At 37.7% G+C, this 22,432-nt stretch overlaps 1 protein-coding gene across 1 annotated transcript; it reads left to right on the top strand.

Annotated features, from left to right (window-relative positions):
- Nucleotides 1–6,126: 6,126 nt before the first annotated feature.
- Nucleotides 6,127–21,556, top strand: mbtps2 (membrane-bound transcription factor peptidase, site 2). The gene is made up of 11 exons (XM_062441848.1): nucleotides 6,127–6,366; nucleotides 7,644–7,792; nucleotides 8,601–8,739; nucleotides 9,480–9,583; nucleotides 11,514–11,641; nucleotides 14,781–14,899; nucleotides 15,793–15,973; nucleotides 16,544–16,650; nucleotides 18,101–18,299; nucleotides 18,625–18,700; nucleotides 20,097–21,556. The coding sequence occupies exons 1-11, from the start codon at nucleotides 6,292–6,294 to the stop codon at nucleotides 20,317–20,319; spliced, it is 1,500 nt and encodes a 499-aa protein (XP_062297832.1). The 5' UTR covers nucleotides 6,127–6,291; the 3' UTR covers nucleotides 20,320–21,556.
- The last annotated feature ends 876 nt before the right edge of the window (nucleotides 21,557–22,432 follow it).

Below are 22,432 nucleotides of genomic sequence, written 5' to 3'. Positions count from 1 at the left end.
TTTCTATTTTCTTCTCCTCCCCACCCTCTCTCTTTCTCTCTCTGCCTCTAAGTGGTAGAAGGATTCCTCTCATATCTGGGATTTGTTCTCACTATAAATAGAAGAGTGATACACAGAAGGGACCTGCTTTCTATCCGCACACACACACACACACACACACACACACACACACACACACACACACACACACACACACACACACACACACACACACACACACACACACACACACACTTTCAGGCACACATGGACACACACGGGGACAGATCAAAACATAGTCAGGAGCACAGGGCACTTGGGTCTCCCTAATTTCAATATGTTTTTTTAAGGTTTTTGAGCTTTAATTACAGTTAAATGTAACAATGATTTAACAGCAAAACCTAACTTCACTCGAGCATTTAAGCATGATTCTCTTATCTTAGGATACTTATAAGTGTTTGTGCACATGTGCACATGCATATATATGAAACGTACAGTCATTTTTGCTGCATCTTTTACAAACTCTGGCACTTCAGTCCTGAAAAAAACCTTATTTCAGTGACTAAAATGGCACTGCCCTATTTCTGTTCTGACACTCATTTAAACATGCTCACACACACACACACACTCATACTCAGTGAAGTAGTTATGCTGGTATGTCTACATTTATACGCAGATGCAGAAGCACAAGCCCAGATGAGAACTGTGATCTCACAGAGTTATAGGTGTGTGCATGTGTGTGTGTGTGTCTGCTCTCTTACCTCCTGGCGTGTGTGGCTGCTCTGCCCTGCCTGCGCTCTGCTCTCTCTGAGGTCCTCTTCAGCTACCTGACCTGTTTCCGCTCGTCCTGATTGGCTCAGAGAGACATGAAACTCCCTGAGTGGAACCCGACCCAGCGTTAAAAACGTAGAATGAGTTTTAAGCCCGTGTGTGTGCGTGCGCGTGTGTGTGAGTGTGTTTCTTTCTATGGATCTGTTCATCATCTCATCTGTTTCTATATATTTGAAGTACCTTGATATATATGTGTGTGTGTGTGTGTGTGTGTGTGTGTGTGTGTGTGTGTGTGTGTGTGTGTGTGTGTGTGTGTGTGTGTGTGTATGTGTTTGTATATTCCACTTACCTTTCTTTCAGGACTTTACTCAACTCTTTAGCTGTCCACCTTCATTGCACCCAACCACACGAAATCCACCTCTGTATCTACTACTCTACAGTGTGCCCGGGTAGTAAAATACAGCAACTCAAACTGTAGGCTTGTTATGTATTTCAGACTATGCAAATGCAACCCACACATACACTGGTCTTACCTGTTGGCGAGGGCAACCCTAGCCTATTACAGACAAACACCATCATCACTGAATGTGGTCATTGTATTACTTAACATGATGTACCTGAACATTACTGAGCACTTTCTATTGTGGGTAGTTGAAGTTTTGTAATAAACCCAAACAATCTTAAGAGATAACAACATGTAAAGTTTGGTGCTGCGTTGGAACTGCACTACTCTGTAGCTGCTCTACAGGTCTGTGGGTGTTCTAGCATGAGATAATATGGCTGATTGTTTTGCACACTTCCTCAGGATATGCAGATGTGGATGACGTTTTCATAGCTCTTGGCTTTATGGGCATGGATGGAGTACCAGTATGGAAAAGGGGTAACTACCTCCTGACCCCAAACCCCCAGGAGCCATTCAGTTGACACAATTGCTGTATAGCATTTATTGTGTAGTAATTTGAGTAAATGCAAATTTATTTGGTCATTTTTACCACGAACGCAAAATATGTACTGAAAAGATAAAGAGCTTAAGGTGGCTTGTGTAGTTTAACCAATTTTTTGGGCCCTGTGTTGAAAACTAGTTTTAAAAACAAATAATGCCGAATAGGACAAGAAAATGTGTAGTATTCTTTTTATTATTTAATTATTTTTCCACTGCTTTCTTTATTTTAATTCAACATCATATTTTATTTTATATTGATTTATGTAATTTTTGTTTTTCTTCTTCTATGAGGCACAGTGAGTTTTTCAATATATTCCTAATATTGAGTATAAAATTATATGTAAAAGCCTGAATGCCAATGAAGAAGCTAAAAGTTGCATTTATTCCAGTTTTCTGCTTTGTGGGTTTATTGTGTTGTGTTGTGTTGTGTTGTGTTGTAATTTTGTATTAGTGAGAGTGAGCTTCAAGGATAGACTCATAACCTCAATGAGGACAATTTTAGCCTGATTGCACTTCTTCAAAGAGCTTTTTAGGACTTTAGCTTAAGGTTGGGATGGCTCAGGTGTGTGTGCATTGGCTGTAGGTTTGGGGCAAGGATTAAGATAATAAATAAGGTTTTAAATAAGGTAGCAATGGCTAATCAAATGAGTGATGAATTGACCCTGTGAGGTTTTCATCAGAGGTCAGATAATAGTTTTCACTGTCTGACACTTCGTCTCTCTTGGCCACAGGCAGCTGTTGAGTTGGCAGGAAATGAGAGGTTGGAGGCCACCTGTACATGGAGGCATCTGTCCTGTTTGTCTGTGCAAGCTGCTCATGTTGTTACACCACTTCAGTTGATGGCTGGACATCTTTCATTAACATCGTGGACATTTGCCTAACTGACTGTGAGCAAACAGATCAGGTTTTCGTGTCTCAAGGTTTTAGTGTCTCCATTTTAGTTGCTGTTGACGAACATGTTTATTGCAAAGAATTAAATTCACATTTCTGTCATTAGCACTGACCATCCACAGCAATACTGTGAATAAATAAAGAAACAGATCAAAGAGGAGACACAAAGAAAGAAGTGGGTTCTAGAAATTTGTGAAGTGAGTCATCACATTTCTTAAATAAAACATTAATATGCTAACAGGTTGGAGGTTCTGTAGACACTGAATTGTGGCTATATTAACGTGCATCAACACACAAGGCTTTATTCACAAGCAGTTTTATGTTCCCTTGGCCATATTTATGGCTAAATGACTCGGCTAGACTAGGTGCTTGTCTCCCTGTTGTCTCAGGGCCATCAACATTTATTGGAGTCCTTTAACCTCCCTGGCCTTTTGCCAGGATGAAATCCAATATCCAGACACTCACTTTCATTTATATTGTTGCAGCGTAACCAAAGTATCTCTTCAAACCCTGTAATCCTGATCGATTATTCTGGGCTCCATTTTGAGGACTGGTTTTGCCTGAAAATGCTTTGGGTCAAATATATGGAGTTTTCTTTCTTGTTAAAGATTTTCCCCTTTTGAAGTCATTATGATTGCACTGCCAGTAACCAATGTATTCTGTTGTTGGGTGTTGTTTTATTTTACATAAATTTAAAGCATGGCAGCAGGATTAAAAGTAGCAAATGTGCATCACTTATCCACAATATAAACACACTGTGCAATACAACTTATTTAATGCATGGGACACAATAACATGATCATCAATTAATCAATCAATCTTTTTTTATGTAGTGCCAAATCACAACAAAAGCCATCTCAAGGCATGATAGCATGATCTGTACACAGCTTGCTGGTTGAAGCATGCTAAAAAAAATTATCCGATGCACATATTCACAGCTAAACACAGTAACTTATTTTAAATCATGTTGACGGACAAGTACCTGTCAAATGAATGTAACTCACAACCAGGGTGATTTCCATCTTCAAAAGGACATAGTGATTGTTTTGCCTTCTTGGGTTTAATATCGGCATTTACATGTTGACAGTTATAAATCACATCACATGCATCACTAAAGACATAATAACAAATTCAAATACAAAGGGGGAAGAGAACTTTGAATTTGCTTGATAGATTTACCACCTTGATTAGACTTTTATGAGCTTTGAAGTAATAATGGCTTTTTTTTCTGACCTGCACTGAAGCCAACAAAATGTGTGATTAGTAAGATAAAACTAGTGCATACACAACTAAATTAATCTTTATAAAATGAGAATGCACCCAGGTGCAAACTGTGATAGCTGAAATGCACACTTCAGTGGTATTAGTGTACTATAATACACTGTGCATTAGTGCAAGTCAGGTGGGTATTGCTATGGTAGCACTGTGCAGGAGTGAATATGTGACATATACTCACCAAGCACTTTACTAGGAACACCTGTGCAATCTAATGCAATCCAGCAAAAATTGTAAATATAGTGTGTATGGAGATTGCATGTGTAACAAAGTATTAAATGACTAAAAAATATGTGTAAAAACAATCTAAAACAGCTCAGAAGGTGCTCTTTTCCTAAATATTTTCCTTTCTTTACAAGGGTTTTTACCAGGAATGTTCTGTTCAACGCTTGGCAGCAGTGGTGCTCCGTTTGGCTGCATTTGTTATAAACAGTAGGAGAAGAGCCAGCAGAATCGGATGGAAGAAAACAAACAAAATAATGCATTAATAGCTTTTGATAATTTGACAGCACTCACAAGCATCAGATCCGGGAATTCATACAGATAAGATATTCATTTGGTTTCCTGTCAGTGTAGGTGTGGAAGGAAAAGAGGGCGTACTACCCAAACAAACGCTGACATCACAGTCTGTTAGTATGCAGGTCCTGTTATGCAAAACTAAGGTCAAAACTATCATTAAAAGTCATTTGCAAAAAGTGTGGCAAGAATACTGAGATATCAAAGGAAGAAATCTCAACATCATACAAAAACATGTTGGCACTGGAAGGAACCTGGGCAGGAACCGAAGAAATGAAGCAATTATTTCCCATCTAAGGTTGAGGCACACAGGACTTAATCAAACACTTCATAAAATAAGTAATTACTCAACTGGATCATGCACGTGTTGCAATTAGTAACACGTCTAAAGGATGAATGAAGGAAATTGATATGAGCATTGAAAGAAGCAATAAACATGAAAATTAAGCAATACACATAAACCCAAACATAACAGTGTAAGAAAGGTGACAGTAATTTACATTTCTGCGTAGTAAGTGTGTACAATGTGCTTGCATATTAACATGATAAAAACTATGTGTGTCAAAAAACAGAATATTAATAGAAGTATGAATACCAATGTAGATATAAATACAGATTTGAGTGTAAATAAACAATGTGTGTGTATTAACAGGATGCATATGTTGAAGGTAAAAAGTTTTCTATATGCTCATTGAAAACCCAATTTTAAAGGGTGGGCCTATGAACATGATTCACAACTACAGTAGTTTGGAAGCCAATTCTCATCAAATATTCAACTTACACTTAAGTGTGTCATGGAAACGTGAAGCCTCCGGTGCACATATACTGAGAATGCAAGTATTAGAAATGTTGTGTCCAGCAGTGTAAACTTCTGGAATAAAATATAGATTCTTGAATTTTTAATGTGGGAGAAGAAGATTGATTATGCACATTTTAATGTGATAATTATACCATGTTAAAATGCTTTCTGAGAACACTGAAAAAATCTAAACTGTCCCAAAAACTGCTTGTTTCCTTCTGATAGGAAAGCTCTCCAGAGGGTTGTCAAGCCAGCCCAAAACTTCATTGGTACTCAGTTACAGGCACTTAAGGATCTATACAAAAGCTGTTGTCTCCGTTGGGCCACAAATATCATCTTCTTACCTGGGACACTCACACTTCACATTGCTGCCCTCTGGAAGGTGATACAGGTCCATGAAATCTCACACTTCCAGACTCCTTAACAGTTTTAATTGCCACTAAAATTATAAACTCATTAACTGTGCAGTAGTGCATACTGTGTATCCACCTCAGATGTGCAGGCATGTGCAATTAAGTCTGAACTACTGCTTTTATTTATTCTGTATTCATTACTACCTCTTATATTTATTTATTACTGCCATTTCATATATATATATTTATTTATTTTTAAACACAGTGTCTTTTATGTGTCTCATTGTATATTGTTTTATGTTTATTGGCTGTTGCCGTTTTATGTGTATTAGCCACAGGAGACACACAATTTCGTTGTACTGCTGTGCAAATGACAATAAAGGCATTGAATTGAACACAGATTATTGTTTGAAGCAGAGCATTTTTTAGATTTCTCAATGAATAACTATAGGGGACCTTGAAGCAAACAGGTTTAGTAAAGAGAACGTAATGTTTTATTGCTGCTGTTATTGTTTTTGTTGTTGCTTTACACTCCAGTCCAACAGGTGGCGGTAATGCACCTTTTTTTTTAATCTAGTAGAAGAAGAGCAACCGGGAAGTGTGTTTAGGGAAGCGGTGACGGGCGGCTTCTTCTTCTTCCCATCATCCATTCACAGCATTTCTGTCAACAAAGCCTGTATGTTATCACCTCACAGCGGACAGACGGAGCGATGTTGACGGCGCACTTTGGTTCATTGTGTCCGCTGAGGGATTGTTGATGCACCATGATCCCTGTGCCTCTGCTGGTGTGTGTGGTGGCAGTCTGGTGTACGGTCTATCTCGCCGACACACTGCTGAGGGTGAATACATGCTCATTGTTTTTGGTCTTAAATAAGCCTGTAAGCAACCCTACAGTACGTGAAAAAAGGCCATTTCTAGTAGAGCTAGCTAACGCAGGGGATGCAACAGCACGTGTTATGTTGTCATTGAAGGGGTGTAACAGGTTTTTATGTATCACCTTGATAAAACCATCATTTAAGCAACTCAGGTACAATTGTGAGGTATTTGTACTTAACTTGAGTATTTCTTCTACTTTATTCTTCCACTCCATTAAATCTTAGAGCGAAATATTGTACTTTCTACCTCTCTGAATTAATTTAACAGCTTTAACCTTTACATTCTGTTCATATTCTGTCAGTCATATCCCTATCAGTTATTAATAAATGTTTGATTCATCCTTAATGAAGCTGGCCGAGAGCAAACACAGTGTATGTTGTTTATTTATGGGGAAAAAAATTTAACTTTCACTTTCACTATCACTTTTTGGGATAATGGGGCACATGTTATAGAATATGATTAATACAATAACCTTGTTTTTTCACAAACATTTTCAAAAATCAGCTCAAAATTATGCATTTTATATCCAGTTTAGGTCACAAAAAGAAAAGGAAAAGTCTGGGTAAAAAAATGGTATACGGTACCAAAGGTAAAATTTGACCCTGAACAGTATGTAAGGGTTAATGAGTTTTCAGATGAAGATTTGACACAATGGGTAATAACACAAGCTTTTAAAATACAATACATTGTTAAATATGAATGAAATCAGCGTGTAGTCGGGGTCACATCTCTGATGTCTATGAGTTGTTAACAGCTCCACACAATAGTGTTCTTTCTCTCTAAACTATTCAAATGATTCAATATTTCACCAAAAATCAAAGAGTAGAGTAAAAAAGTCCTAAAACTGAAAATGTGTGTATCAGAACTTTGTTTTTTCTTGTTTCGTCGTCCATAAATCATCTCACAACCCCTCAAATTTATCTGATGACCCTTTGGAGGGGTCCCACTTCTAGGTTGGGAACTTAGTTGGGAACAAATTACTTGATGATTAATTTAGAGATCAAATTGCTATTTTCTGTCAGTTGACTAATTGATTAATAGACTAATCTTTGCAGCTCTAATAAAGAAATATGTATAGTATATTATTTTCTGGCATTTAAAGCTCTTAAATAATGTTGTTTTCTACTTTAAAAATGTAGTATTGATCGGGCTTTTATCATAACACTGAACTAAAGGAATTCATTGAGTTGGTCATCACCCTTTTCGATAACCTTTCCCTCTTTTCTATTGACTCCTGCAGTCGTCAGCGACACACCGGATCAGCTACGAGTCATGGCTGGCGAGTCGGGGGCTGATGCTGTCTCCTTTCCACGTGAGATGGCAGACCACCATGTTCAACCGGCTGTTTGCATACTGCGCACGCATCAACCCCCGAGCCCTCTACCTGTGGTGAGAATTCCTCCGTAATGACCCCATAATAAACACTCACCACTCTGTGGTTGCATCTTCACTGAAGCTTTCTTGGTGCCAGTAGTGACAGCACTATAACCAGTAAATTGGGATTTTACCCATTTAACTTTTATATTGTTATTTGGTGTTTTTTTATGATTTGCTGATTTTTATGTTGTTTTTATTGATGGTTTTCATGTGTGTATTCATTTACTACACAGGACGAAGGCACTGTAGTTTCCATCCTGTTATAGATGAATAAATTGAACCTTTAAACATGTGCAAGGATCAACAAGGCTGCCCTGAAGGTGGCAAACAATACAGAGATATTTTATCAGAAAGCAAAACAACATGTCAAGTAAAGAATGACAGATTTCTGACAGGAAAGACAATAGTTGGATGTTTTTAAAGTAATGCAAAGATTTTTTATTTTTTTTTGAAGCACACAAAATAGTGTATTAAAGTAACTTGAGACTGTTTTAGAATACAAATTTATCGAAATATTGTCATTTAGGAATGAGTGCCCATTATGGAAAACATTTTAAATGGTACTTAATCAAATATAAAGTCAAAACAAGTGGGCCGGTCTTCCTTTAATACTACTAATTGATAATCTTTTAGAGTAGAGTTTTGTGAAAAAAGCTTTTATATCCTTTAAGTTGTGGGTTTCTGTGGATCTTTTCTGCTTTTGTGTCCAAGCTTCAATTTAGTTTTCAGATCATTATATCACATTTATAACCTAATAAAGTTCTGTTCAATTTCACCTTTTGAAATAATTGCTCTGTTACATCAATGCTATCTTTCCCAGGTTCAGCAGCGGTCTGGTGTTTGGTATAGTTTCCATGCTGGGGTCAGTGGTGCTGCTGGTGAAGACGCTGCAGCAGACGCTGGCTCAGATGACCACAGACAACCCTCGGATGGGAGGTCAGCAGACCCTGCAGGTGGTGGTATGTACACACAGTTACCTGCATTTATGAGCTTTTACATGTGATTCACAAAAGAGGAAATTTAGATACATTAAACAGGTGCAGGATGAGTTTGTGTTCTTTTAATGAATGTAAAAAGCAAGCATTGCTGTGTAGAATAAAGACAGATCAGATATTCACTTAAAATGGAATTATGAGCAGTTTCCCGTAGTTTTCAGTGTGCAGGGTCGGAGATTAACAGCAACTCACAGCAGAAATGCCCTTGGAAGTTCACACAAAGCCTGTTAAATCCAAATGAGGGTTATGAGGAGGGCTCTTATTTAGCATTTTTCCCCTGTTCACTTTTTATTCATTGAGGTGTCAAATAGCCATGCATTAATGTGAGCACTATCCCCAGTGGACCACTGCAGGTGATTCATGGGGAGCTATTAGGAGGCCATTTATAACTGAGTATTCAGCCTGGAGCACCAGAAAGTGCACCACACAGCCATCAGTGAAGGAAAACCACACAGAAACCACAACTTCAGCAAAACATGAAACAATTAATATGGAAGAGGAGACAAAAAGGAGTGGAATGGAAGAATTAAATACAGCTTAGTCATACAAATGAGCGTATATTTTTCCAAATCTGCAGGGCAAATAAATGACCAAATCATATCATGAATGTTAAAAAATCTGAGAAAAATGTCTTCCTGAGAATGGTGATTAAGGATGTTTGTTATTTTTCTGCATCAACATAGTTGCTTGTTTCTCCTCTTCAGATCCCAGGTGTCAATCTGCCAACCAGTCAGCTGGCGTACTTCTTCACCGCCCTGCTGCTCAGTGGAGTTATACATGAGCTAGGCCACGCTGTGGCAGCATTGAGGTAAAAAAAACCACACACACACAAACGTCAAAACACAATATGTTAGCTTGTCAACGAGCAGGATGAAGAGCCTCTACAGTCCATTAAGACAGAAAAATAGGACAGAGGTGACTAATGTAAGTGCATGTAAATAAAGAGGGGGATTAAAGGCTGTTAGCTATTTTGTGACCTTTTTAGTTGACTATCGGGAGTAGCAACAGCAGGGAACAACTCTAAAGCTCATCATCCCTCATATCTCTGTGTGTTTTGCCCTGAAGTTATTTTTCAAAACAGTCTAATTAATTAAAACAGATTAACTCAAATACCACCACTAGTGCATAACAACTAGAGCTAATATTGATAAAATATCATCAAATGTCAGTTGATGTTTTTATTGTTTTTATACTCAGACAAACATCACAGTGGGGTCTGGGAAATAGAAAAATAATGTTTTTTCATAGTTTTATCACAGTTTCTTAACGAGCAGCTTTGCATTATGATTTATTATTATATCCTGTGCGGTGACAGCTTACTCTGAGCTGTTTTTATAATATAGACAGGTAATTAGTCCATTCAGGTGACAGCTCCCATCCTCTACATGTACGTCCAGAGATTCCCATTAGCAGAAACTAACAGATATAGAAAGTCTTTCATCCCCTCTGCCATCTCTCAACTCTGTGAGCAGAATGTGATTTAAGCACACAGAGCAACTCGGGGCCCAAATCCTTTATTATTTATATATTTATACTAAAACTGTTTGTTTTAAAGTGTTTTAATGTGTGTACTCCGCTTCCTTTTGCACTCTGATATTTTTATATTTATATGTGTGTGTTAAAGGGCTTTGTGTTATTATCCTGAGTTACGCTGCTGCACAACTGATTGCTCCTTTGGGAACAAATAAAGTAATTAATTGATTGATTGACAGTAAATTATAATTACGCTAAAAACTGAACTAACACTGATTTGCCATTTGCTTTGTTTAAACGGAGAACAAGGCTCATTAGCCACACACTCAAGTGTTTTCCAGATGTGTAAATGATAGTGCTGTCAAAATGAACTTGTTTTATTTTTGTTTGTCTTTTAATTAATTTGAAATACTTGTTAAAAAATGAATGTGATAAACACATTACTGTCTTTCAGAGGCTGTAGAAGGTTCAGTTTTAAAGCTAGAGTGTAGATTCTGTTGTCATATGAAACTAGACGACTTGAGACATAAACTGTTACTAACCAATGATTGCTTTTCAGGAAGGGGGTAAAATAACGCTCCAAAGTTAGGCTAAATTTTCGTGTATGAATCTCAATCCTTTCTTGTAGGATTGAGGACTATTTTGAACTTTGATGAAATTTAACTGGCACTTGAACACATTTGTTGTTGTTAATTATCATTCATGTTAGTGCATATAAAAATGATTGCCCTCTAAGCTGATTTTAATGGTCTTGCTAGTTTTGGATTTTATGTGGCATTTTAACATACAGGCTTGGGTTTTGTTATGATTTCTGTTAGTACATATAAGAAATCTGCCTTTCAAGCTGACAGTCAATGGTTTGATGGTTTTATACTGCAGTGCAAGACAATACAAGAAGATAACGCAAGCAATGTGTAGTTTACAGAAGAGAATCTGTACTTAAAGTTAAAAAGATGTTAGTAAACAATAGTATTTGAATGTTAAAGCATGTCTTTGTTGTTGATTATACATTAATGTTGTGACTTTACATTTTAATATCCATTATTACAAGCTTCAATATTAAAAATAAAAAGGCGATCACAGTGAATTGTGGGATTAATTCGTTTTGGGTTTTTATTAAGTTGATTGACAGTCCCAGTAAATAAATACATTTTAATTCCAGTAGGATGTGCATCCTGTACACTTGTACTTAATGTCTTCTGCTGGTTTTTAAAAATATGCAGGTTCCTTTTACAGCATCTAATATATTTTTACTGTTCCCTCAGGGAGCAGGTGCGTGTTAATGGCTTCGGTATGTTCATGTTTGTGGTGTATCCCGGTGCGTTTGTGGACCTCTTCACCACACATCTCAACCTTATATCACCCATTCAGCAACTCCGTATCTTCTGTGCCGGTAAGAGTTTCCTTCCAGACTTCCTTATAGTAGCACAGATGATAATCCTGATTACTTTTCCAGCTAATGTGATCACAGCTATTAATCACAATTATTATGAGCATTTTGTTAAATGCTCATTTCTGTTTTGCCAGTGAAGGTCACTCCAAAGTCTTCTATTTGTGAGCACCAGACAGCTGCTTCACATCAAATCATTTCAGTCTGCAATTAAGAAAATTCGATTTTAATTAATTGAATGGTTGAGATGGCGGTTAGTCACGCATGAATGTGACTGATGTCCCCTAGAGGACAAAGTAGGTAGTAGACGGGAGCCTGTTAATGGTTGATTACTTCCAGTGCAGTCTGTAAAAGCAAATTGCTGCAATGTTTGATTAAAAAAAAGCTTTCAAATAGGCAGATTGACGAAGCAGCAGAAAAAAAGGTCCACATAATATAAAAACCCTTGAGGGCCAGTATTGTAAAAGCTCAGCAATTTGGTGAAAATACCTGTGCTGTGTTTTTGTGATAGTCTCCAGAAGAATGAAAAACTTAAAGGTACAAACTGAGTTAATTAGGGTACAAACTTAACTTAATTCTTCAGTATTCAATTAAACGTTGAGTAAAATAACCTGAAAAATCAGATCAAGAGGCAAATTAAAGTTATTAAGTTATTATTAATTAAGTGAATTTCTTACCTTTGAGGGTAAACAGTTTGCTTATTATGTATTGTGCATATTGTAAATATATTTAGTTAATTGTCAGCACACTGAAAGCAGGGGAATTTATATTACGATAATTTTGTGGAGATGTTGGCATGCCAGTCAGCTGTCGAAGAGTATGAGCAAAACATTTAATGATCCCCTCCAGTCATTTTTTAAGATTTATATAAAACACACTTTGAATAATCATTTGTCTAAATTGTTTTTCCACAACAAAAGTTAATTATGTTGTTGAAAAAAAAAATCCATAATCTTTAAATATGTAAATAGTCTTCATTTCAAAAGTTTAACTGCTGGGCACAAGCTGTCTCCAACTTCACTCATTCTCTGTGTATTTTCCACTGGAGGCTTCAAGTTTCCGCGTCACACTTATGTGAGTTCAATATTGGACCAGAATTAGTTTAAATGAATTGTGACGTCACGTATCACGCTCGTAGGCCCGTGCCTTAAACTCAGATGTTCAATGATCCCAGAGAAACTTTCCACTTTCAGCAGATGAATGTGAGAACAGCCTTCTAGTGTCAACCTCTGCACATAAATCATATCTGCAAAAAACGCATTTTTGAGGTACTTTGAAAGGGGACTTTAAAGGTTGTGCGTGTTAGATTTTGTGTCATCTAGTAGAACACAACTCAGGAGAAATGGAATATATAATTCATAATTATGTTTTATTTAGTATATCTGAGTCCTTCATATCAACATAGGCCTTACACATTTTTTTTTACAGCCACTGTAGGTTCTTCTACACTCTTTGAGTGATGGTGGGTGGGTATTCAGTTTGTTTCAATCTGCAGCCTCACTGCTAGATGTTATTAAATCCTACACACTACAACTTTAATTAAAATGAAGAATAACTGACAATTGAACGCCCCCTTTGCAGTTAGAAGCCTTTAGAGGGCAGTGAAGAGCTGCTTTGAAAAGCATCTGTATCTTTAGTTAGAGGCTGTTTCCTCCAGGCTTTACCTCTCCTTAATGTGACAAGAAAATAACCCGGTTGGTGACTGCAGGCATAAAACTGAGACATCCTATCTAGTCATATGACGAGAGAGAGAGAGAGAGAGAGAGAGAGAGAGAGAGAGAGAGAGAGCCCCCTGAGAGAGAGAGAGAGAGAGAGAGAGAGAGAGAGAGAGAGAGAGAGAGAGAGAGAGAGACAGAGAGACAGAGAGACAGAGACGCACTGAGAGAGACAGAGACAGACAGAGATGCTGTTCCCATGGGGGAGTGGTGACATAACAGCATGCTGTGTTTATTTATCAGTCTCTGTCTCTGTCCTCCTCTCTCCACAGAGGAGATCGCTCCATAAGCAGGGGGCTTCTCTCACATAACATGTTTATTATTTCTTCCTGTAGAGATGGGTGATGCAACTGTAATAGTTTGTTTACTTTATAAAGTAAATATCACACAGATATATGACCTTTTCAGCTTTATGTAGCCTATAAGGCTAAAATTAAAATCCTTCAAAGGGGACCTATGATGCTCATTTCCAGCTCCATTATCATTTTGGAGATTCATGAGAGTAGTAAAGCATGACTTACAATTCAAAAAACTCCTCATGTATCTTACAGTGGCTCTTTATGCAGCCTCTCAGTTCAGCCTCTGTCTCTTAACATGCAATCTTAGCTCGTGTCTCTTTAAGACCCCCGTCCCCCGTGCCAGGTAAACTACTTATTTAACTTGGTGGTGCTGTGTAATGGAGTCATGGCTCGGTGTGACTGCACCTAGACTAATGAAAAAATGTCATAATGTTGGCAGAGTAGAGTAGTGAACTGGTGCGCTGTGTGTGGATTTAATGACCATATAAAAAATCCGTCACATGCTGACATCAGCTCGGGCTGAAAGTAGAAAAAAAACTTGGAAACCGAGCAGTCTGAAGCTCACAGGAATTAATTCTACATACATTTACCTCATTATTTGACACGTTAGCCACATTTAACATGGACATCTGAAATTGTAACATATTATAAATAACTGAAAATAAGGAAAGGCATAGTAGAATATGTCCCCTTAAAATCATTCAGTGAGTTTTTTCACTTTAATTTAGATGTTGTAACCAGCAGCGCCTGTTTTTTTAGACTAAAACACAGGATTACACAGGAGAACTAAAAGTGTTGCCTTGACTTCAGCAGGCGATATGAATTTCCCCACATGGTTTTGGGAGAGTGACTGTGTCATCGTGTATAATTGAGATGGTATATACAGTTATTTTTAGTGGGCAGTGGTTACTGTTTTTTCCACGACATCCTACAGTCCAGATATGTGGAGAACATAAAAACCACTTGTTACAACAGTACACATGGACTGTTTTGCTTTTGGAGTGGTAACTTTACCGTAATCATTTCAATGTTTAAAAAAAGTCCAAAATGTCAAACAAACCATTTAATTAACCCTAAATGAAAAATGTGAACATTTTAAAGACAGTTTTTTTTCTTTTCCCTCTCCAGGAGTGTGGCACAACTTTGTCCTGTGTGTGGCAGCATTAGCTGTCCTCTTCCTGTTGCCTCTCTTTTTGTTTCCAATGTACTTCACCGGTGCCGGGGCGCTGGTCACTGAGGTTGTGCAGGTCAGTGTAGCGGGTCAACCTTTTGTTCATCTACTCTTGTTTGTACTACTGCACTCTCTAGTCATTTTAGAGGTCCATACTTAAAGGATTATGCTGCAGATTTTTCTATATTTCTCTCATTGTCAACAAATCTCTTGTGCAAAGCCACACTAACAATGAATACATCTACTAAATTTACTTGGTTTTTTGTGTTTATCTATATCTTATTCCTTTGTGCCAAAAACAACTAACATGTCAGTGAGCCACTGCGTTAGACTGTTTAGCATGTTGCTTCACTACAAAGATTTGTGCGTATGTTAGTTTGTTTAGTAACTGCTCCAAAGATAAATAACATCGATCACATTTTCACTCCCTGAACAGTATTTCCTTATAAGGCAGACGGCACTGAGCATGTGAGGGAATGTTTATAGAGCTTCACTAGCTTCTTGTGCTACATATCATCATCTTGACTCTACTGAAGTTTTTTTCACTTTGTGAAATTTACAAGGTAGCACAAATAGATATAATCAGTTAATTGTTGGTTTGGCTCTGCACACGAGATTTGTTGACAATAAGAAAACATGGAAAATCACCAGAATTATCTTTTAACTTTAGTGCGTTGCATTGTTACACTAAATAACATTTTCAGGTTGACCACATAGGGCAAAATATTTTTCGATATCAAAATGTAATTTTCAGTTCCTGTGTGAGTATTGCATACCTCTATTTTCTCATGTTTTTTCCCCACTGTTGCAGTAATAAATGTATGTATTTTCTAGCCTTGATCTGGGCTAGGTCTAGAAGGCATGAATGTGCATTTAAATCTTCATCAAGTCTGTTGCTCAAGGACTCTTTGGCAGCAGTTGGCAAAGGGCTTTTTTAACGTTTTGACATGCGCGTGTGGGTCAAACCAGGGCTCTGCTGCTGAAGGTCCCAGGGGCTTATCAGTCGGGGACATAGTGACGGCCCTGGAGGACTGTCCAGTCAGAGGAGTGGAGGAATGGAGCAGCTGCCTGTTTCACCTCTCCCACACCCCACAAACTGGATACTGTGTCCCCACTGCCAGTCTACAGCCCAGCTGGGCTCATGGGCGAGGTGGGTGTACTGTTTGTACAAGACATACAGGAGTCTGTAGTGTATATATAGACTATACACAGACTATGTAAAAGTTATAATAGATGTATATTGGTTCAGAAATTTACAAATAAAAGGAATAAAGGGACAATTAGCCAATGTATTATTTCCGTCTTTATTATTATTTTAATATATAATAATGTTTTTTGAATTAAAATGCAACAATGATTTTAAATAGGGTTATTTTGTCATTCCACTCACTTTTCAATAAATCTTGCAGTACACTTTATCTGCATATTAACAGTATATAATCAGCTAAGTCAGTCTGTGTGAGTTCCTGTAAATTCGTGTGATGCTTGAGTTCATATCAAAAGTCAGCAGAATAATCTCAGTAATGTAATACAGTGTGAGATTATCTGTTCTTCTCTAATCATCTTCTGTGAGTGTATTTACCTTCTGTGAGTAAAAAAAAGAAATCGTCAGTGACATTTATCTTTTCCTTTGTGAGTTTTGTTCTCCAGCCTGACGCAAATCTAATCAATCCTCTTCTCTCTCCTCCATCTATCTTCTTTTTTCTCTCTCTCTGTGTAGCTTTCAAGCGATTGGATGGAACGATGGACTGCTGCAGCAACAACAGCCTGACAGACCTCTGCTTCTCTTACGTCAAGCCGCAAAGCAGGAACAGCAGAGACAGAGAGGTGACACACACACACACACACACACACACACACACACACACACACACACACACACACACACACACAGACACACACAAACACACACACACACACACACACACACGCAGACTGGGGCTTTTTTGTGACTCCTTTATCATATGAGCAAGTTTTCAACACATTTAGACAAAAGCATATTTATATTACTTCCTTTATTCAAGTGTAGTTCTTTTTATTCCTATTTTGTTCCACTTTGTTTGCAACTACATGAATTTAATGCACAGAAAAGCGCTGACACTAAAAAGTCTGTCATTTTCATAATGCACAGAAAAGAACAATTATGAATACAGACAAAATCAACTTTCCCCATTACAATGTTGAAAAAGAAAAGGAAATTCTTAATACTAGAATAAAGTAAAACAAATGATCTTCCATTACTTGACTCTGATTGATTTATGCTTTCCTGAATGTTGGCTGCAAAATATTCCACATTTACTGTTGCAGTGTTGCAAATGTGCTTTAAAATCAGGTCAGGGTCATTGAAAAAGACAGGCAATGTCAAAGAAGATAACCAGTCATAAAGGAACACAATAATAAGTGAGACTTAGTGCGACATAAAAAGAAGGACTATCATAAATGTAGATATGTAAAAAAGAAAACAAGATAGGAGACATTAAGCCAAAAAAACAAGAAAGCCTGAAGCAGGAAAAGTTGAACAATAATGATAATTATAATAGCTTTATTTATATAGTACTTTTCAAAACAAGTTAAGTAAGTAAGTGCTTTACATACTATTAAAAAAGACAATAATAAAATACAATGAAAGATACCAGAACAAACAGTAAAATTGGTAAAAAAAAAAGGAAGTCTAAAATAGTGGGTTAACCTCCCTGAGCTTTTCCCAGCAGGTCATTCCAAGAATGAGAGGCTCGAACAAAAAAGGCGCAGCCAGGAATGAACTACCACAGGCTCTCAGGTTGCATTCAGACTCGTGGGAGGTCAGGTCAACTATATATTATGGAGCTAACCACCCACGAGCCTTAAAAGCGATCATTAAAGTTTTAAAATCCACTTTTAAAACAGACTGGGGGCCAACGATGTGATTTTAAAACCGCAGTCATGTGTTTCTTCCTGTTGGACCGTGGTCAACATTTTGAAACAACTAAAGTATATTGATGTTTTTGTTGTGTGAAGCCTGAGAGGAGTGCAGTACAGTAATCTAACTGGGATGAAATGAATGCATGAATCACTGTTTCTAAGTTCTTGGGAGATAAAAATAACCTGATTTCTAAAAATGTTCTCAGTTGGAAAAAAACATGATCAGACAACAGAAATATGCTGTTTGAGGTTGACGTGGTTATCAAACATCATACTTCAATAAGTGGAAAGAAAATCTAGACATAAACCTACTATTTCACCTCCTGCTGAACTGATTTGTTAAATTTAAATCCTTTCTGTAACCCTGTGTCTGCAGTACGCCTGTATGCCGGTGCGTAAGATGGTGACGGGGACGCGAGCGTGTCGCACCGACAGCGAGTGCGCCGCACAGTCCAACACCGCCAGCGTTTGTGTCACTCCCTCTCTGGAGAACCAGACTCGCTTCATCCGTGTCACACACCCCCCAAACACACACATGCTGTTTGTAGGGTATCCGCCGCACCTGCAGTACTCTGGTAAGTGTAAATGTGTGGTAAGAGATGATTGAACTGCACTGTGTGTTAAAAATGTACAATCTGTTTAACAATAAATCAAAATAAATGGTCAAAGTTGCAACTTTTTCTGAAAGTCCCACGCTTGAAGGAGGCATGAGCATGTACATCTGTTATATTCATATAATTGCTGTTTACAGTCTGAGTGTTGAGCTGACTCCCTGTTTTTAAATGATAAACAGTGGGTGAGCAGGAAGAGGCTTATTGTGTTGTTTGCTGACAGTTACATGAAGTGTTGAGTGGATTAAAACGGTGTGCGGTAAGGACTCTTGTGTTTTGTCTTTCCCAGTGAGTCTCACAAACTTTGTCCCCCGCTTTGGTTTCCTCCACCTGGATCTGCCCGTCTTCTTGGAGACCTTCTGCAAGTATCCTTTCATGTTTAAAGGATTCGGCTTCAGTTGTGATGATGGGTGATGAGGAAGTGGCTTTCAAAAAGGGAACACCACTCTTCATCTTCATCAAAGTCAGTCACACAATATTTAAACCAATGTTACTTTTTAAGGGAGAAACAGATAATATAATGTAAGTCCTTGCTACCTTCTTCTGAATTTAATTCAAAATGGATATAAAGGATTTCACACATTTGATGAATAGGTGATTCTGAAGGGTCTTTGAACACTTTCTAAGCTCAGCTATTTCTGAATGTCAGGCTTCTGTTTCCCATCTTATCATCTTGTTTCAGTCAAGAAGCCGGATGCACTTCACAAGTCTGATGATGGCTCATCAGAGCCTGAATGGCTGAATGTAACCCTTAATTGCTAGCTGTGGACATTTCTGATTGCAGCCATGCTGCAGCACTTAATACAAATTTTGAACCATTTTTCTGTCAGTTACAGTCACTGTTTAGATATGTTGGCACCTATTCTTATTTATCAACATAATAAGGCACATGCATTGACTGGAGCTCAGTGTGAGGGTTATATTTAGGTTACTGGTGATGGTGGTTAAGGTGATGAGTTCAGTTTAAACATGTTAGAAAAATGTGTACTAAAAAATACCGCACTGTGAGGTAAGTAGAAAAGGGTGTAATATGGCAAAACAAAGGTATGCATTATGTAAAGTACACTCTGTGTATATCAGCATAGTTAGCAATTATAATGAGAGACAAAATATTATAGAAAGAGAATATGCAGCACTGCAGCTAGAGTCTGTGGTGTAAATACATGCAACAAGTATGCATACAACAAGTTTTATGGGAGGTTGTTTTTGAGTTTCATTGTACATTAAGGTACAATTGATTTAGTCACAATTCCCTACATGAACGCTCTGATGAGCAAAATCTTTATCTCTCAGTTCACTGATGATGTCATGACAGTCAGTGCAGTTAAGAGCTGACTTAGTAATCGGTGTGCAAGAATCAAAATGTTCCATGTTTGCCTGGTATTTCATTTTCTGGAGCACTTCATGGTGGCTCTTTTTATTGAAATATGTTGATTGATGGGTGAGGAGCAGCCACTCCTTCATCTGCTGCACAGTGATATTTAGTTGTACACAATCTCTCAATTCATAACCAAAGTCATTGTCTATTTTAAAGAGTGTGTGGGACTTTGTTTGTTTTTGTTATTTTTACTACTTGGCAAAAACGAATCAAATCAATTCTAATCTAATAGTAATTATCTTTCTTTTAAGATATTGCTAGTTGCCTCCTGTGACTCAGCAACATTTATTCGAGGGTCAGAAGGAGGACAAACTTCTAAAATGTGTGTGCCTGTGAATGATGAATAATCTATCCTTATTGTCCTAAGCCCTGCTGTCTCTCAGATATGTGGTTTCTCTCTCCGGTGCTTTAGCGGTAGTCAACTCCGTACCGTGCTTTGCTCTCGACGGTCAATGGATGCTCAACGCCTTGCTGGAGGCCACGCTGGTTACTGTGGTAACGGACCGCCAAAAGCGTGAGCTGATTGGTTTCTTCCTGCTGCTGGCGGGCAGCGCCTTGCTGGCAGTCAACGTGGCGCTGGGCCTGTGGATGGTCACGGCGCGGTAGCCACAGCGGTTAGCTAAAGTAAACGGATGGAAAAAAAACCCCATGTGGACTCAGAGTTGTTCTCGCAGGATGTGTTTGAGACGTGTGGACCATGAAACTGTGAACATACTGGGAGCTGACTGCATTTCCCAACAGTGCTGCCCAGTTTCTGGGGACAGTTGAGCAGAACATTAATCTGTTTTAAAGCCATTTCTGGACCACAAGGAAAACAATAAACAACTGACTTCTTTCTTCTTAATACCGCCATATACACAGAAGCACATATACCAATACAAATGCACTTGCTATTATAAGCACTGTCACATGTGACTGTTTACAAAGATTGCACAATCTTTCCAAATTTGAACGGTAAAATGTGTTTAAAGTTTGAGGAAAAACTTCTAAAACGCCATATTGTCTGGCTTCAGTGTGACGCAGAGAAATAATATTATTCATGACTCGAGAGGATAATCGAAAGTATCTGTGGGAATGGGGGAAGAGACTTTAAAAAGCTTTCATGTTATTGTTGAATGCATGGCAATACCTCAATCTTGTACTCCATATCACTGTTGAAAAATACCCAACTCAAAACATTACTACCTAATATTCATGTGACAGTGTCTCAAAAGAGCTGCCTCCTCAAAAGTAAATATATTAATTAGTTTGTCAAACAGACTCCTAGGGCTGGGTATCAATACTGAAGACTGAAATCGAAACTTCTCCAACCTGCATTCGATCCTTTATGTACTCCAGATCTAGAGACGTGATTGACCCACTATCACCGAAGCTTCAACCCAAACAGTCTGTGATGATAACACTTCATTGTACAGTTATTTAATAAATATTTAAATAATTTGAACAATTTCATAATGTCTTTGTATAAAAATCATTGGGATGGGGAAGAGTGGCAGCATTTTACGCAACTGAATTCTACCATTCACATGATGGGTAGCGAATGAATTAGGGAAAAAAACGGATAAAATGATGTTAGCTATTGGTATTACTTTCACTTCAAGGGTACTGGTATTGGTATTGATATGGCAATTTAAAAAAAAAATCAATACCCAGCCCTATAGACACCTATTCATTTCAACTGTTTAAAACGTTGGCAGCCGAATTAGAAAACAGATTTGTCCCTGTTTCTCTTCCTCTGGCATTATAGTGAGAAATTTACTTTCTCGTGCTCATGTTGTAAAATTTGATTTGTCAAACTTGTTGAATAAAAGACTGATTTTATTTAAGTGCTTTCAAGCAGTTTAATACGTTTCCTGTTTCATTTTTTTAATTTTTTTTCCCATTGGACTGCGGATCAGGGTGGATCTGTTGGTCAAATGTGAGAGTTTAAAAGATGCCGTGAGCGTAGATGAGAATATGTAGAGGATGCTGCATGTTGGTGCTGTTGTGTGATGTTAAAACATTAATATGGATATTGTAGGAAATAAAAGGTCCGTTTTCCATCTATTGATTCATATTTGTATCTGCTGTTCTGCCTGTGGTCATAGTAGGTTGGAGTTGATCCAAGAATCCATTGGGCAAGAGGCAGTGTGCACCCTGAATGGGTCACTAAAATGAGGAGATCACTATATTGACAAATACCAGTCAAAAAAAATAATAATTTTCCCGTTTCCTAGAATGAGAAAGTGTGTCCAAACTTCTGACATCTGCACGCCTTTTACTCTACAGTTCCAGATGTTTTTGGACTTTATTAGGCAACTTTGTATTCAAATGGTCAGTAGGTCATGTTGACAATCTGAGATTGTGGTGAGTAAAGGCAGCACTCTGTGAGGAAAGTTGGATTACATTCAGCTTTATTGTCATTGTTCATTCATCAGAACAAGTACCAGTAAAAAATGTTCATATGCAACAAGAAAGCGAAAACAGTACTACAGTGAATGTAAATAATGATTAAGATGAATTAGTGTACAAAATAGACAATAGAGTGATTACAATATGTACTTTATAATTGATTACCTAATATGTTAGTGGTATGAGAAGCAATTGTGCAGTTTAATACGGATCAGAAGTCAATACAAAATGGAATTAAAACTTCCTAATTCAGTTATTTAATATAACTTTCCTTTCGTTCACCATGCAATTAAGAAAATTATAATGAATGCACATTTAATGTGGAATA

The sequence above is a fragment of the Scomber scombrus genome, chromosome 20 (assembly GCF_963691925.1).
Source record: "Scomber scombrus chromosome 20, fScoSco1.1, whole genome shotgun sequence".
Classification (NCBI taxonomy): Eukaryota; Metazoa; Chordata; class Actinopteri; order Scombriformes; family Scombridae; genus Scomber; species Scomber scombrus.
This window is presented reverse-complemented; position numbering and strand designations above follow the sequence as displayed.

Excerpts from the sequence above, each read along its gene's own strand:
- mbtps2 (XM_062441848.1), top strand. The coding sequence starts at position 6,292 with ATGATCCCTGTGCCTCTGCTGGTGTGTGTGGTGGCAGTCTGGTGTACG. Across the intron at positions 6,367-7,643 it reads TCGCCGACACACTGCTGAGG|TCGTCAGCGACACACCGGAT; the intron begins GTGAATACATGC and ends TGACTCCTGCAG. Across the intron at positions 7,793-8,600 it reads CCCCGAGCCCTCTACCTGTG|GTTCAGCAGCGGTCTGGTGT; the intron begins GTGAGAATTCCT and ends TATCTTTCCCAG.